Below are 15301 nucleotides of genomic sequence, written 5' to 3'. Positions count from 1 at the left end.
GGCCCAACATCTGATAATCTGCTTTCATTCTGTAGAGATCTAGCACGGCAGAGGACACCACAAAAGATATTCCTCCAATATCAAAAGAAACACCCGGCAATATACCTTGATGTAAGGTGGTGCAGCGGAAGTAAAGGTTGAACTTTGCTCAAGATGAGTGCTCCGAACTGTGCTCAAGGTTCCTTTTACTTACGGAAGGGAGAGCCTTCCGTTCCTTTAGTGAGAGAGCGCAATGGACACAAACAAAGTGATGAACGCTGTGAATGAAGGTGCATGAGATTGAGAGATAGAGAGAGAAGAATACGACACCAGAATGTTGTCAAACCCTCCTCCGAAGGCCCATTCTCTATAGCGAGAGTGGTCTACTATTGATTGCACAAATCTCTACAATACTTTGGACTTGTCGACGATGTCGATGACGAGACGGGTTGAAATCTGAAAACACTAATGGCGGAAATCTGCAAATCTTGTATCTGTTGAATTCTGACTCTATGTCGGTGATGATGTCGATGGCGACGATGCGACGACGACGCGCTGAAACCGCAGATGCTGAAATCTGCGTTTTCCGGGCTGAAACTACAAACTTCGCTGGATCTGACCGCGCGGCGAGGAACTACTGTGGGAAGGTGAGATCTGCGAGGTTTGGGGGTGCTACTGCGGAGTCTGAATGCTGAAAACTGAAAATGCTGAGTCTACTGTTGATTCTATTGCGAAGATCTGCAAAAACGCTAGGTTTCTTGTAGATGCAAAAACACTAGGCTGATTTGGGATCCTGCTGCAAAAAGGCTAAGTCCCTTGCTGTGCAATCTGCTAACGCTAGGGCTGATCTATCTTCTGCTGGTTCTGCTACCGCCGGTTTGGATCTGCAAAAGCAAAACGCTGGCTGATCTGCTTGCAAATGAAAACGCTTTGGTCCTTGGCTGAAAATGCTAGGTTTACCGCCGGTGGGGGGGTCTTGTTGAGAAGGTGCCTGTTGAACAAGTTGTTCCTGCTGCTTCTTCTGCCAGAAAGTGCTAGCGCTAGGTTTCTATATATACAAACTTAGCAAAATTGCCCTACCTAGTTTCCAACAAAAGTCACTTAAAAATACTAAGTGAAAAATGTCAAAAATAGGGATAATAGGTCTATGCACTGTAAAAATGCTCCTAATGGGTTCTGATGGAAATCTGATGATCATGCTGTGTGTAACCAAAGGATATGCATTTAATCTAAGTGTCCGGACATGCACGGTCTGCGCACAGACTCACAAAAGTGCCAGATTACTTCCTAATCTAACTGAACTGAACCCATGTCATGAAGTAGCTTGTCCACGTCACATAGGGTTAGATGTGCACGTGACATCCCCTCCTTTTCAAAGTGAGGTACTGGTACCGAACTGTATGGCTTCGAGGGAGATCGCCAACAACGTCTGGAATCCTGGAAAGGACTCTTTGCTGACCCCCTCTGATGCGTGGGTCATGCGATACTTGAACTTCATAAAGGTCGGCAACGCTGCTTCTTTGAGCCGCGCCGAAAGCGACACAAAGTCTTCTGTGCCTCCTTCGTTGCTTCAACTTCGTCGATATCATGCGGCTACCTTCTTCAAGAATCTCCGAGGATGAAAATTCCTAAAACCACTTCCAACACAAAAACATGAACATACCCATTCCATGTAAAGTGATTGGAAAAATCTTGTCTTCTCTAAAGACTGTGCATGCAATGTAGATGAACAAATAGACTGACTGCCAACCCGTTCACCACACACACGCAAACAATGAGATCGAATCTTGTGTTTCTGATCTGAATCAATCAACTGTGGCAAATCACAATGGATATGCCCATGCTTGATGCTCAATCTTTCTTGTGCTCTTTCTGATACTGTGTCATGCCAAGGAAGAGACATGGAATGTGACTTTCGTGACTGCAAACATTTCATCTTTTCATGAGTAATCCGCGTACATCCGTGCTCATTCATGAGTGAATCGTGTTCAACGTACAATATGGCCTGCCTATGAAAAGGGATCACATAAGGACGATGACTAAAATACAGGAAAGCATCACGAATTAAACACTCGATCAATGCGTGCTGACTAATCATTCGTACACATAATACTTCTTGTGAGGGTTCTTGGAACCTAGGCTCGAGAGCCAAGATCGGTTCTTCGTGATCGATCGAATCTTCCTGAGGGGGTTCTTTGGACCTCGACTCGAGAGCCAAGATCGGTTCTTTGTGATTGATCGAATCTGCAATGAGGTTAGCTTCACTAGAAAAAGTATCAACTAAACCATCATCCTTGTGAACAATCACAGTTTCTTCCTGCAAATCATCATGCTTGTCATTATCATTCAAATCATGTGTGTCATGCTTGGGAGAAGAAGAGACAGAGAGTCTCCTTTTCCCGAATCTCTTGCATCTGTGCGTGCACTTGAGAAAAGAGTCGCAACATCTCTTTCATGTGTCGGTCGTTCATTGCTTTTCTTGCTTTGTTCTCGCGATCAAATGCTGCTTCTCTTACTTCGCGCTCACGATCCAATTCGGCTTGTCTTTCTTTGGCTTCCAAGCGTGCTTGCGCGCTCTCACGTGCTATGGTTGCTATTCTTTCTTGGTACTCACGATCAATTTCTGCCATTCTTTCTGCTGTTCGTGCTTCACGTTCTAACTTCCTTGCTTCGCGTTCTAACTTCCTGTCCATCATCATCTTGTCGAAAGCCTCCATAGGAGTTAGTGCAATCCTTGGCGTAGATGGGGAAGGGGGAGGGTTGGGAAAACCTCCGGGTGGGGAAAACTCTTCTTCGCCACTCCCATGCTCACCACCTCCATGCGAAGTATCCATTCCGCTTCGGGTAATGACCATCCACTGAAGTCGTGGGTTTTGAAGTTCACGAGGAACTTGGGTTCTTGTGGGTCTTGGATTCTTGAGGTTCTTGAGTTCTTGAGGTTCTTGAGGTTCTTCTTTTGCTTTCAATCTGTGTTAGAGAAGGATCTTCACTTAACCCGAGCTCATCTCTTTTCCGCGGGCGCACCCCTTGGCGGCCTTGCGCTCACACCAAGGTTGCTTTTTCCCACCTCACGTCGATTGGCCGGCCACTAAGTGCACGGTCCGCTCTCAATGAGTGAAAGGAGGACAAGGGGAGGCTGGACAAGCCCTTCTTTCTTGGGTTTCTTGTCACTCTTCAAAAACCCGATTAGGAATTGACACGCCCAAGAGGTCTTGGGTTACGTGCGACCGCAACAAGCAAAAAAAAAATCTTGTGGTTCTTTCCTTGAGTGATACAGAACATTGCCAAAGCTCTGATACCAATGTAAGGTGCATGCGCAGCGGAAGTGAATGTTGAACTTTGCTCAAGATGAGTGCTAATACGACACCAGAATGTTGTCAAACCCTCCTCCGAAGGCCCCACTCTCTATAGCGAGAGTGGTCTACTATTGATTGCACAAATCTCTACAATGCTTTGGACTTGCCGACGATGTCGACGACGATGAGGACGACGACGAGACGGGCTGAAATCTGAAAACGCTAATGGCCAAAATCTGCAAATCCTGTATCTACTGAATTCTGACTCTATGTCGGTGACGATGTCGATGGCGACGATGCGACGACGATGCGCTGAAAACGCAGATGCTGAAATCTGCGTTTTCCGGGCTAAAACGTTGGATCTGACCGCGCGGCGAGGAACTGCTGCGAGAAGGTGAGATCTGCGAGGTTTGGGGGTGCTACTGCGGAGTTTGAATGCAGAAAACTGAAAACGCTGAGTCTACTGTTGATTCTGTCTCGCGAAGATCTGCAAAAACGCTGTCTCTTGCAGATGCAAAACGCTAGGCTGATTTGGGATCTACTGCAAAAACGTTAAGTCCCTTGCTGTGCAATCTGCTAACGCTAGGGCTGATCTATCTTCTGCTGATTCTGCTACCGCCGGTTTGGATATGCAAAAGCAAAACGTTGGTTGATCTGCTTGCAAATGAAAACGCTGGCTGCTCTTTGGTCCTTGGCTGAAAACGCTAGGTTTATCGCCGGTGGGGGCTCTTGTTGAGAAGGTGCCCGTTGAACAAGTTGTTCCTGCTGTCTCTTCTGCCAGAAAGTGCTAGCGCTAGGTTTCTATATATACAAACTTAGCAAAATTGCCCTACCTAAAGTCATTTAAAAATAATAAGTGAAAAATTTCAAAAATAGGAAAATAGGTCTATGCACTGTAAAAATGCTCTTGATGGGTTCTGATGGAAATCTGATGATCATGCTGTGTGCAACCAGAGGATATGCATCTAATCTAAGTGTCTGGACATGAACGGTCTACGAACAGACCCACTTCCTAATCTAACTGAACTGAACCCATGTCATGAAGTAGCTTGTCCACGTACACATAGGGTTAGATGTGCACGTGACACTCGAGGTCGTACTCTTCCTTTTTTTGTTTCAGAGAAAAAGATCCTTCCATTAGTTAATAAAATTGCCCATAGGGCTACAACCACCTCTACTAGAGAGGGCTACATCAACAACAAGGGGAGACTCTCCCAATGAGAAAACCGAATATGTACAATGGGGACGAAATCACGAGATGGGAGGAGGAAAGAGCCACACAAGTTCACGGTATTGCCATTTGGGTGCACCCTAGACTGTGGTGAAGAAAGGCCCTGGGAGCCAGAGTCGCAAGAAAGCCTCTCTGCACTCCCGCATGCGGTCGGAATTGCCCTGGAGTCTCTCGAGCTAGCCCCTGAGAGTGAATCATCTCCAACAAAAAATCGACAACTAGCCTCTGTTGGTGGGACAAGGTGAGCCTCGAAGATGCGAAAGCAGCGGGCCTGCCAAATGAACCAAGAGTGTTAGGCCACATATGAGCTCCCAACACACCTCTCTCTCACTGCACCATTCCTGGATCACTGTCATCCTGCTGGTGGAAGCCAACTCAAACTGGAGCGCAGGGCCCATAAGAATGGACCAAGCTGGAGCACTCTAAGTGTATTGTCGAGCTGTGGAAAGAGTTGGCATCAGCCGAAGAACCCGAAGCCAAACCTGCTATGCCATGGGACAGTCCCACAGATAGTGTCGCTGACCCTCCAAAGGATGACCACAAGCTGCGCAGGCTGTTGAAAAGCCACTGTGTACTAGCCAGCTCCCAACTGTTGTAGCTTTGTGTGCAACAAGCCACTGGAACAAAGTGACTCTCCTCGGCTTTCTGGAGTCCCACAACCGCTCCCAGAAACTTGACAAGAACTCAGTTGTGAGCCCCTCGTGCCAATGAAGTGTTGTAGCAAGACGAGCCTTCCTCTGTGCTGCCAATATGTGTTGCCCCAGCCGAACTGTGTATTGAAAGAATGGGATCCCTGGGTGATCGGCTGAAGAGAAAGGGTCTCTCCAGAACCACTCTCCAGGGTCCCAATGCACTCATGCCAGAGGGAAGCTCTCCCAAGCCCAAAGTTGCCAATGAACTATCTCAAGATTTGTAGGATCAGGATCTAAGACATAGGTCCTCCCATTGATGTCCAAAACTCGTATCCTTTGAAAACAACATTGTGGAGCCTCTAATGGGACTCTGTGAAGGTGACCCTCTCCCTGAACCTCAAAGAACATGTGGGTACGGACTACGAGCAAGCCCAAATTGCGTACTGAAAGAATGGGATCCTAGGGTGATCGGCTGAAGAGAAAGAGTCTCTCCAGAACTACTCTCCAGGGTCCCAAAGCACTCATGCCAGAGGGAAGCTCTCCCAAGGCCAAAGTTGCCAATGGACTGTCTCAAGATCTGTAGGGTCAGGATCTAAGACACAAGTCCTCCCACTGATGCCCAAAACTCGTATTGTCTGAAAACAACATCATGCAACCTGTGGAGCCTCTAATGGGACTCTGTGAAGGTGACCCTCTCCCTGAACCTCAAAGAACATGTGGGGTACGGACTCCGAGCAAGCCCGAACTGCGATGAGGACCTCCAGTCGCGTGAAGGCCCCCATCCATCTCGGAACTGCTGTCTCAAGAGGGGTGAGCCACTGAGATGGTAAAGCCTCTGTAATTTCGTGGCACATGCTCCGCACCCCTCTCATGCCTCGTAGTTGAATGCTATGAGCCTCCTCGGACAAACTTGAAAACTGAAGCCAGTCACCAAGAGTGCGGGATGGACCCTCTGCTATGGGACCCCAAGAAACATCAGGCCTACTACCAACCAAGGGGCCTCTCTGCGTGTTGACCATGGGGTTCCAAACAAGGGGCTGTCTCAAGCACTCCTCCATGCAAGTGGGTTGATGCTGCTCTAGGCCACTCCTCAATTGCTCCCAGGATCTAAGCAAGCTGGCAACAAAATGGTCCTCTAACCTCCTGCTCAGACCCATTCTACGCATCTCTTGTGGAAATTCACCAGATGGAAGGGCTCCAAGGGCCTCCTGCATGAGGCACCCAAGCTCGAAGCTGGTGAAGCAACATCTCCTACCAGGGCTCCTCCCCTGGAAGCAATCCTCTCACCACAAACTTCCCAAGAAGGGCTTTGCTCTGCTGTGTTGGGTCAATGATCCCCAGCCCCCCCTGAGAATATGGTAAGGTGATGACCTGCCAAGCTACTTTGACCCGGACAAGCTGGGTGTCGCACCTTTCCCAAAGAAAGTTCCCGATCAGCCTCTCCAATTGGCTGATACAGGAGCTCAAGAAGATCCAACAAGACGTGATGTACCACATAGTAGCTAACAACACCTGGTTGGCCACTACAACTCTGCTTGCCAAAGAGAGCCGTGCCGAACTCCAATGCAGCGACTTCCTCCTAAAGGACAAGAGGAGGGGAGCAGTCTACTGTTCAGGGGACAAGTCCAAGCCAACCTGTCAACCCAGATATCGTATTGGATTTCTTGGAGGGATCCACCTGAAGCCCTCACCTGGCGACCAATCTGGCGTAGGAGCACTGCCAACCCAAAAAGCCATTGTCTTCCTCCAGTTGATCAGTGCGCCTGATGCACAACAAAACACCTCTAGAGCTTGCTCACACTTGTGCGGGTTGGCCTCCTGACCCTCCCAAGTACAAAGCTGAGTCGTTGGCAAACTCAGCATCCAGTAGCTCGTCTCCCCTAATAGGGAGCTCTAACCCACGCAAGCCAACCTGCTGTGAGACCAAAAATCTGCTCATCGCCTCAGCATAGAATAGAAGGAGGAAGGGGGCTAGAGGCAACCCTGTCTGACCGAACGTGTGGGCATGAACCGTTCCCTTCTACCCCCTGCCAAAAGCACCTGACTGTGTGCATGTCTGTAGAGAGCCGACACACCTATGATCCAAGCATCTAAGAAACCCATCCTTCATAGAGTGCCCTCCAAGAAGTCCCAGTCAACTCTGTCGTAAGCCTTCTCAAATTCGAGAAGGATATCACAGATCCTCTCCTCGGAGACGTGCGGGGGCAGAGCCTCCCAAAAAGTGAAGATGTTGTGAAGGATACTACACTCCTTGACAAAACCGGTCTGGTTCTTATGTATAATGCTCTCTAGTAGTGGTTGAATCCTTAAGCTCAGAGCCTTTGCTAGAATTTTGTAGTGTGAGTTGAGGATGGTGATGGGTCGCCACTATCGAATCTCATCCAAGGAGCCTCCCTCTTTGGGAATAAGGTAAATCAAGCCCTCACTCATGCTGTCAGGCATCTCTCCTATGTGCAAGACGTATTGAAATGCACTGCAGAGATCTGAACCAAGCAAGTCCCAGTACTCCAAGAAGAAACTGGGAGTCAAACCATCCTCCCCTGGACAGCTACATTGGGGTAGTGCTCTGAGGGCCTCATGGAGCTCCTCTAGCTAGAGGGGAAGCTCTAGTCTCTGGCGCATCTCCTCAGTAACAAGACAGAGCATCTATGCCCAAACCTGCTCTCTGCATGCATCTTGACGCTCTGACTAAGTCTCAATTGACAACAGAGATGGTAGAAGTTTGCAGCAATGCACACATACCCTCAGGCTCTGAAGCAACTGACCTGTCGGGTCTCCTCAACTGGCTGACACTAGTGTGCGCATGGCGGGGCCCCACCATCTCAAAGGACTCCCCAGTAACTCTCACCCACTTGGGTCTATTGAGATGCTTGCCGATGGACAGCAAATTCATGACGCCGCTCCTCAATGCTAGCCAACTTCTGTCGAGCTTGCTGCAACTGCTCCTCCAACCAAGGACTGTCAGGATGATGCTCCTACATCCTCTGTAAGGAAACAACACCTCGTCGGAGACGCCTCTCCTCCTCTCTGGCTGCAGCGAAGCGAGCTGCAGACTCTTGGAGGAAGAAGCGACTAAGCTCAGCAAGTCCAGAGGCCACTCTACCAGCAGGGGTTTCTTGCATGTCCAAGCCCTCTGTCCAAAGTGCCACCACTCGCTCTCTACGATTTGAATCCAACAAGATCCTCTCAGGGATGCGCAACATCGTGCTCCCCCTCGGCCCAAAAACAGTAAATTCAGCTCACTGTATTTACTGGCTTTTGCCTTGTTTTCAGCCCTAAACAATCCCCGAACTGTCCTCTGTTAGTGGGGCACTATTCCCAATGGTTTTGGCGTCCGTATGGCTGAAAAAAAGTCAGAATACAGCGCATAACCAGCACCGAAAACGCACCTAACCCTCACCGGTGCCTGCTTTTGGAGTAGCAGTTAGCTACTCCCGTTCCTGCTCAAGGAGGCTCTTGCCTCAGCACAAAAGCATGAAACCTCACAGCTGTACATCAGTCAAATGAAGAGCCTTCTTGTGGGGCATCACATAACTGCACACGTAGGGGGGAGAGAGAGCAGTGTGTCCAAGTCATCACTCCTAGCACCACATTGTACATAGAGAGGAGTGAAAGCACTCCGTAGCTCTTAACCTGTGGTGACAGATTCTCAATGAAGCATCCCCCCAGCATAAATCGAGCGCCCCCTCTTCTGCGCTTGACCGGTAATGCATGTGTGATCAAATAGATGCAAAAGGGGAAGATTTCCATGGCTATCAAAACCTGCGTATCACTGAAAACGTAGCAAAACAGCCCTGTAAACACGCATGTGATGCCTTCCAATGCTGAAATGAGCTCCTTGGTCCTAGGTAAAGTCATGGGAAGCTCAAAAATGGAGAGAAATGGCTGAAAATCAGAGTTATCAGCCTCCAAAACTGCTCCAAAAAGTCAGTTACGAGTTCTCTTCTCCCAAACTTGGTAATTGGCCAAAAAGTGCCACTTGGCACTCATGCATGCAATTTCCCCGCATTGGGCTTCCTGCTTAAAAATCTCTCAACTGGTGCATCAGTTGACTTTGCAGTAGAGTAATAAAATGTTCCCCTTGTCATTCCGAAGGTAATGATGCGAACACATCTCAGGGCCCAAAATAGCAATTCCCTAATTTTTAGGAGATGCTTCCGTTGGGCTTCCACTGGTCTTCTAACCATCTATCCTCATTGGGACCGCATCCAAAAGTGCAATGTGGCTTAACTATCGGATACTTTCTGTTGATGATCCCACCTTGACTTTATACCTTTATTGAGTTCACTTCCTAGTATCCACCAACTTGGTAAGTGCGACGGGGGTACCTACATGATCTTGAACTGAGCCTAGACATCCTTTTACTTTATGAGTTCCAGTGCCGACCAACTTCCTGTCTGCGGGTGAAACTACCGTTCACATTGGCCATACAATGTCCGACCATTTGCAACTTCAAAAAGAGGGTCTCAAAAATTAAACAAAAATCATTGGAAAGAAACCAACAACTAAGGTTAGCAGTTGCCAGTTCCTCGTGACACAAAGTCTTTATCAAATCTGCAACCCACGAGTCTTTACCAAATCCGTGTGGTGAGAGAACTCGAGAGCCTGGGCATACAGCTAGTCCATCACTGAGTCTAGAGTCCACTCAAACTGGTCCTTGCCACACGAAGGAAAAGAGAAACCAACGGCTGTGTCCATGGCCTCTATCCCTCTAGCTGCAAGAAACAATACCTGGACTCTGAAGCAATCCGACTCAATGTCTGGTGAAGAGTCAACGAGAAAAGTGTGAAGTTGTAGGCAAAGAAGTCCCACCGATGACAAATGTTGAAGCTCGTCAATCCTCGAGGGAGTGCTGCAAAGGGAGACGTCTGACCAAAAGGGGGGTCCGCAAGAAAGGCTTCTCCTCTCTCGCCAAGCGGCTCGTGGCAAAAGCACTGCCAAGAGATCTCCTAGCAGCATAGGAAGGTCCCGCCCCTTGGGTTGGCTACGGGGCCAGAGCAGGAGAGGATGAGGAAGCAGGGGGGCTAGTGGGTGGAATGGGAGGGAAGGGGGGAGCAACGGGGGGGATGGTGGAGGAGAGGATGGAGGCGGGGGGTGGGGGTGGTTGTCGGTGGTGAAGGTGAGGTGGAGGGAGGAGCTGGGGTCTCGTCTTGCTGTAGAGGGTCGAAATGGTTCCTTGTGGGAACCCATTGCTGCTGGCCTAGTGTAGGACGACCACCAGGGGGGCCAAACTGGTGTGGTGGTCCCTGGTGATGTCGACCACGGACCTGCTGTCAGCCCTCCTCTGTCTGGGCTCCAGGCTCAAAGGAGGAACCTACCTAAGCTCCCTGTGTCTTTATCTAGCCTTAGGAGGGTGGGTCTGGGTCTGTGCCAAAGGTCGAGGCCTCCTTCGTGGATATGCCTTCGCGAGATGGCCCATCTGTCGACAAATGAAGCACTGATTTGGGAAGCCCGAATACTCCACACTCTGGCGGAGCCAACCACCACTCACCCAAGATAGTAAAATGACCTTAGGGAGGGTGTGGGTCGCGTACTGTAGGTATGCTAGCTGGCTTGGCAGCTACAGAGGCTGCCGTGCGAGGTGTCTCCAAGACGGTCCCAATCTCTGAGCCAATCCTGGACAGGAGCGGGAGGTACTCGCTCCTCAGGCTTGGGAAGCAGACTGCGATGGGCAGGTCTACCTTTTCGACTATAACATCCGTTGTTGGGTCGAGTCCATGGCGCCACTACCGAAAATGAGCTCTAACTGCTCGGATGGTCAGGGGGCTCATCTCAATGACCTTGGACGCCATCTCGGGAGTCTCAAACTCTATCTGGTAGTAGCCACTTCGGAGGAGCTGAACGTCGATGATCTTGCCCACCTCTGCTAAAAGACGGGCTTGGAAGAGATCACACACCTCCCCTCTGCTAGGTCGGGTGCCGATGATCTTGCAGATGACGGAGGTTTCCTGGAGGCGCTCCACCTCTGCTGCGAGGCTCGCTTACTCTATCAGCGAGAGAGCAAGTCGGATGGTGGGCTCTGTAGGGTCTGGCGAGGGGTCTTCTTGAGAGTCCCTCTGGGGTGGAGCATGAGCCTCCATCTGTGTCCGTTGCTATGGTAAAAGGAGCCGAGTGAAGATAACCCTCTGAGAAAGCTCCGGTGAGTAATGTCAGATATCCAAACCTTGGCGCCCCTTTCAATATTTCTTTATACTGCTTGAACTCAGTACAATGTTGGTACTCCATCCTCTACACCTCCACCTGGAAGAGTGCCAGAGAATGATCCCTTGGCTCAGATATGAAGGCCCTTTGCCTCTCAAAAACAGTTTGCATGAAAAGCTATAAACTCAAAAGCATCTGGTCCAAAAGCACTAGCGCCAAAAGCTGCCAGCGCGTTTTACGGAAATCCGTATAGCTGGCACGTCAGCATGTCAACGCAAATTGCTTAAGTCCGTACAACTGCCACGCCAGCATGTCAACGCAAATTGTAGAAGTCCGTACATCTGTGCCACATCATCAGTTGCTATGCTTTATTGACGGGGTCCCGCAAGTTGGTGGGAACTCGTCTTCAAAACAAAATAGGCAAGTTGGTGAAACTTCTTCTGCTTCTTCTGATACTTCTAGGGTTAAGGCTTCTTGATCGGGATTTGCAAGTTGGCTCAGTTCTTCAGTGGCTTGACATGTCAGCAATTTGTGACATCCCCCCTTTTTGAAAGAAAGTAATCGTTAGCGATTACTTGCATATCTGCAAAACAACTCAAGTTAGATATAAAAATTTTCGAGGGACAATCAGTTTTCTCAATCCAGATCAGAGCTCTTGGTATCCTAGTTGTTGGTTTCCCAGAAGTATCTCATGCAATATGGAGTCTCATTCCAGATCGGAGCTCTTGATATATTGGGTCGACTTCCCAGAAAAATCTCATCCAATAAGGAATATTCAGTGGTTGGCACATCACAATGCAACACAAATGCTCACTTATGCATGTTACAAGACATAGAAACATAAAGTCGCTGATGAACACTCCCCCCTGCAAATGCCATGAGCTATTCAACCACTCCTAACTAAAAATGTTCGGGTCGGGAGATATAGAGGCCTTTTATAACCGAACGCCCCCCAGACCGTAGCCTGCGTCGTTTAGAGGTTCAAGCATACAACCTCCCTAGACATCTCGTATGCGTCGCTCGGAGGTTTTCCAACATACAATGAAACGTTTCCTAGACATTCCGTCTGCGTCGTTCCAGGGTTCAGACAATACCAAAACAACATTTCTCACTACTACACCCGGGAGTAAATCAACAATCATTGAAACCAATATTAAAACCAGAGTCAAACAATTCAAATCGGCACCAATACAGGTTCAAAAGAGATACCATCCATTTTAAAAAATTCCCAAACAAGATCACCAAACAATTTTCCAAACAGATTCAAACTTAAAAAACAATCTCGATGTCAGTCCATAAACTCTTGAATAGTCGAAACAAGCCTCAACAAGCAATGTGCCCGTGGCGGTGATGGTAGTCCCAAGACATAGCAACCACACTGGACCTCCAAGGTTATGAGCTCGACAAGAGACACCTACTTCGAGATGTTCAAAAATTTCAAGTTGTAATCTGCTAGGGTTTCCATGGCAAGCGTTCCAGGATACTCCACTCTCCTAGCAGACAAAATTTTTTCTTGAAAGCTTGCGAAGTCCTTGGAGTGTGTGGCTTGGTAGCTATAAAACGTACACCACTGCATGGCATTGCCTCTAAGAAAAAGAGCGACTTGAAAACTAAAAATTAAAAAATCCTCGATCCTTCTCTTGCAAGTGATCTTTATGTCTTATGCCGTGTAAGACAGAGCGATGAAGATGGGAGCGCGCCCGATGCGCGATGAATTAAGGGTGGGAGTGGTTCTTTGGTAGGACCCGTATGCTTTCAGAAAAACATACGCCTGAAGCTCTGATACCACTGCATGATCATCATCCAAACAAAAGTAGCAACGCTTTGGTCTGGGTGGGTAGAAATTGGATCGGCCTGCACCTCGACCATATTTGCCTCGACCTCCAAATCGGGCTCCTTGATTCGAAGGACTTGCATAATTTTATCAAGTCTCCTTCTTCTGTGATTGCTGTGGAACTTGGACCGCATTGGCTAGGTGACTCGGTTGTCAATTTTGCCGAGTTTGTCAATTTGCCACGTTCTTGGAATTACATCGGTGTTATGATAATTCATTTGATAAATGTCACACCAAAGGTTGTTCAGTGCACACTCATTAGTCGCATGACCCTCATTCCTACATTTGGTACTTTGTATTTTTGAGGTATTCACTTCCGAGCTCTTCCCCTTTCCTGCCGCCGCCTCCAGGGCCTTCTTTTTGGCTTCCTTGGTCTTTGTTGATCGTGCAAGAGGATCGTCATCCTCATCCGAGCTATCATCCTCTTCCTGATTCACTGTCCGTGTCTGCTCTGGAGTCACTGTCTGTTGTCTGTATCTTAGATTTCTTTAACCGAGATACACCTAAAGATCTTTCTGCCACCTGCACTGCCAATATGACCTTCTCCAATGATACCGTTTCCATGTCAATAGTTGCCAGTGTGGGGCAGAGGCTTTTCGGCAATCCTCGAACGTAGTAAGAATTCAACATTTCATCTGCCGGTCATGTTGTTCCCACTCTCCGCGGAACTTCGCCGTGTAAGTTTCCACAACAAATCGTCTCTGCTTGCATAGTCGCAAGCCCCCCAGCATCTGCGGGGTTGTCTAAATTGTTCAAGAATGCCAATAGTCGATTGGGTATTCTGTTAGCCACTTGGAAGCTTTCGTGCTTAAGGTGGTTTCAAAAACCGCCTTCTAATGCACTACATCACTACTGCCGTCTAGTAGTGCATACCGCTTTTCAAATGAGTGTACATGAGAATCCGGATCTTCATCGATTTTTCATTAACATCTTTGAAACATCGAAATATACGATGGGCAGTACCTCTTAAGACACGGTGGCCAATGTTGGGACATGCTTTAGTCTCACTGAGGGATGTGTTCCAAAAATGTTGGCACTACTCGATGATTCCAAATGATGCTGACTACACCATATGTGTGTTCCAGCGACCCTCCAGGGGAATGCCATGGCTTGGTGCAGACGACACTACCAGCAGTAAAACGATACTGGTGGTGGTGGGCAGGTGAACTTGGAAATCTAAGATGTTGTAGCCCAAGTATTTGTGATTTTGAAAGTTCATCTCAAAAGGTTCCCATATCACTTTAAAAGCAACGGCTATTTATCAGAAGATGGGGTTAATGGAACAGCATTTGATCGATGTATTGTTTTTTTCTCACCGATCGGCTCCCTCAGCAATAAGAGTGCAAGTGGGCCTTCACAATTTTGCTGGTCAAAAGCTTTTGTCTTTGATGGTTCAGACTAGGACATTGGACGTGTGGTGCCGAGTTAGAAGACCTTCGTGCATTTTTCAAAGAGAGGCTTCAATTGCAAGGTGATCTATCCATGCCTTTTTCGTTTCTGCACTGCCAAGATAATGTATGATCTGTGACTTGAATTTTCGGAATGTCCGACGGATAGGGTGACATCACCAATGCTAGGCATGAATGCCTTTCGACATCAACAAAGACCAAATTCTATAGCAGAGATACTTCCATTTCCTGGCTTTATAAACAGGCAGCCTAAAATTCAAGACCATCATTGTACCTACCAAAGAAATTTATCGGCATGAATGCCTTTCGACATCAACAAAGACCAAATTCTATAGCAGAGATACTTCCATTTCCTGGCTTTATAAACAGGCAGCCTAAAATTCAAGACCATCATTGTACCTACCAAAGAAATTTATCTCCCAAGGCTTTGATGATGCAAGAAAAGGAAACTTGTCAATTTTTTCACGGTCAATCATACCATCAATGCCGTAGTTTGAAGAAATTGGGGATCTTATGGCTATCTGATTCAAGAAACATTGTCAGTCCCCTTGCGGTTATATTCAATGTTAATATCTACCTCCACATTCTTCCATACAACCTTTTAAGCAATGAAAGTATTCACTTCACCCCTGCATTTGAGATGCTTTTCAAAATCACCACCTCTCAATGACCAACGGATATAGATACACTGATAATCATAGCTTTGTGAGTACAGATTATAGATTGTCCCCCAAAGCATGAAATTCAAGAAAAGCCTACTAAAGGTTTCCAACTTTTTT

At 47.9% G+C, this 15301-nt stretch overlaps 1 protein-coding gene across 1 annotated transcript in view; it reads left to right on the top strand.

Moving 5' to 3' along the window:
* Positions 1-14796, top strand: part of LOC147451106 (uncharacterized) — a 72477-nt gene extending 57681 nt beyond the window's left edge. Inside the window, exons 9-10 of the mRNA XM_086520072.1 lie at positions 14511-14584; positions 14671-14796. Coding sequence (XP_086376198.1) covers positions 14511-14584; positions 14671-14675 — 79 coding nt within the window. The 3' untranslated portion in view covers positions 14676-14796. The remainder of the gene's footprint in view (positions 1-14510; positions 14585-14670) is intronic.
* The last annotated feature ends 505 nt before the right edge of the window (positions 14797-15301 follow it).

The sequence above is a fragment of the Adiantum capillus-veneris genome, chromosome 9 (assembly GCF_014529385.1).
Source record: "Adiantum capillus-veneris isolate H3 chromosome 9, ASM1452938v2, whole genome shotgun sequence".
Lineage (NCBI taxonomy): Eukaryota > Viridiplantae > Streptophyta > Polypodiopsida > Polypodiales > Pteridaceae > Adiantum > Adiantum capillus-veneris.
Note: the sequence above shows the minus strand (reverse complement) of the source record. Positions and strands in the feature narration are given on the sequence as shown.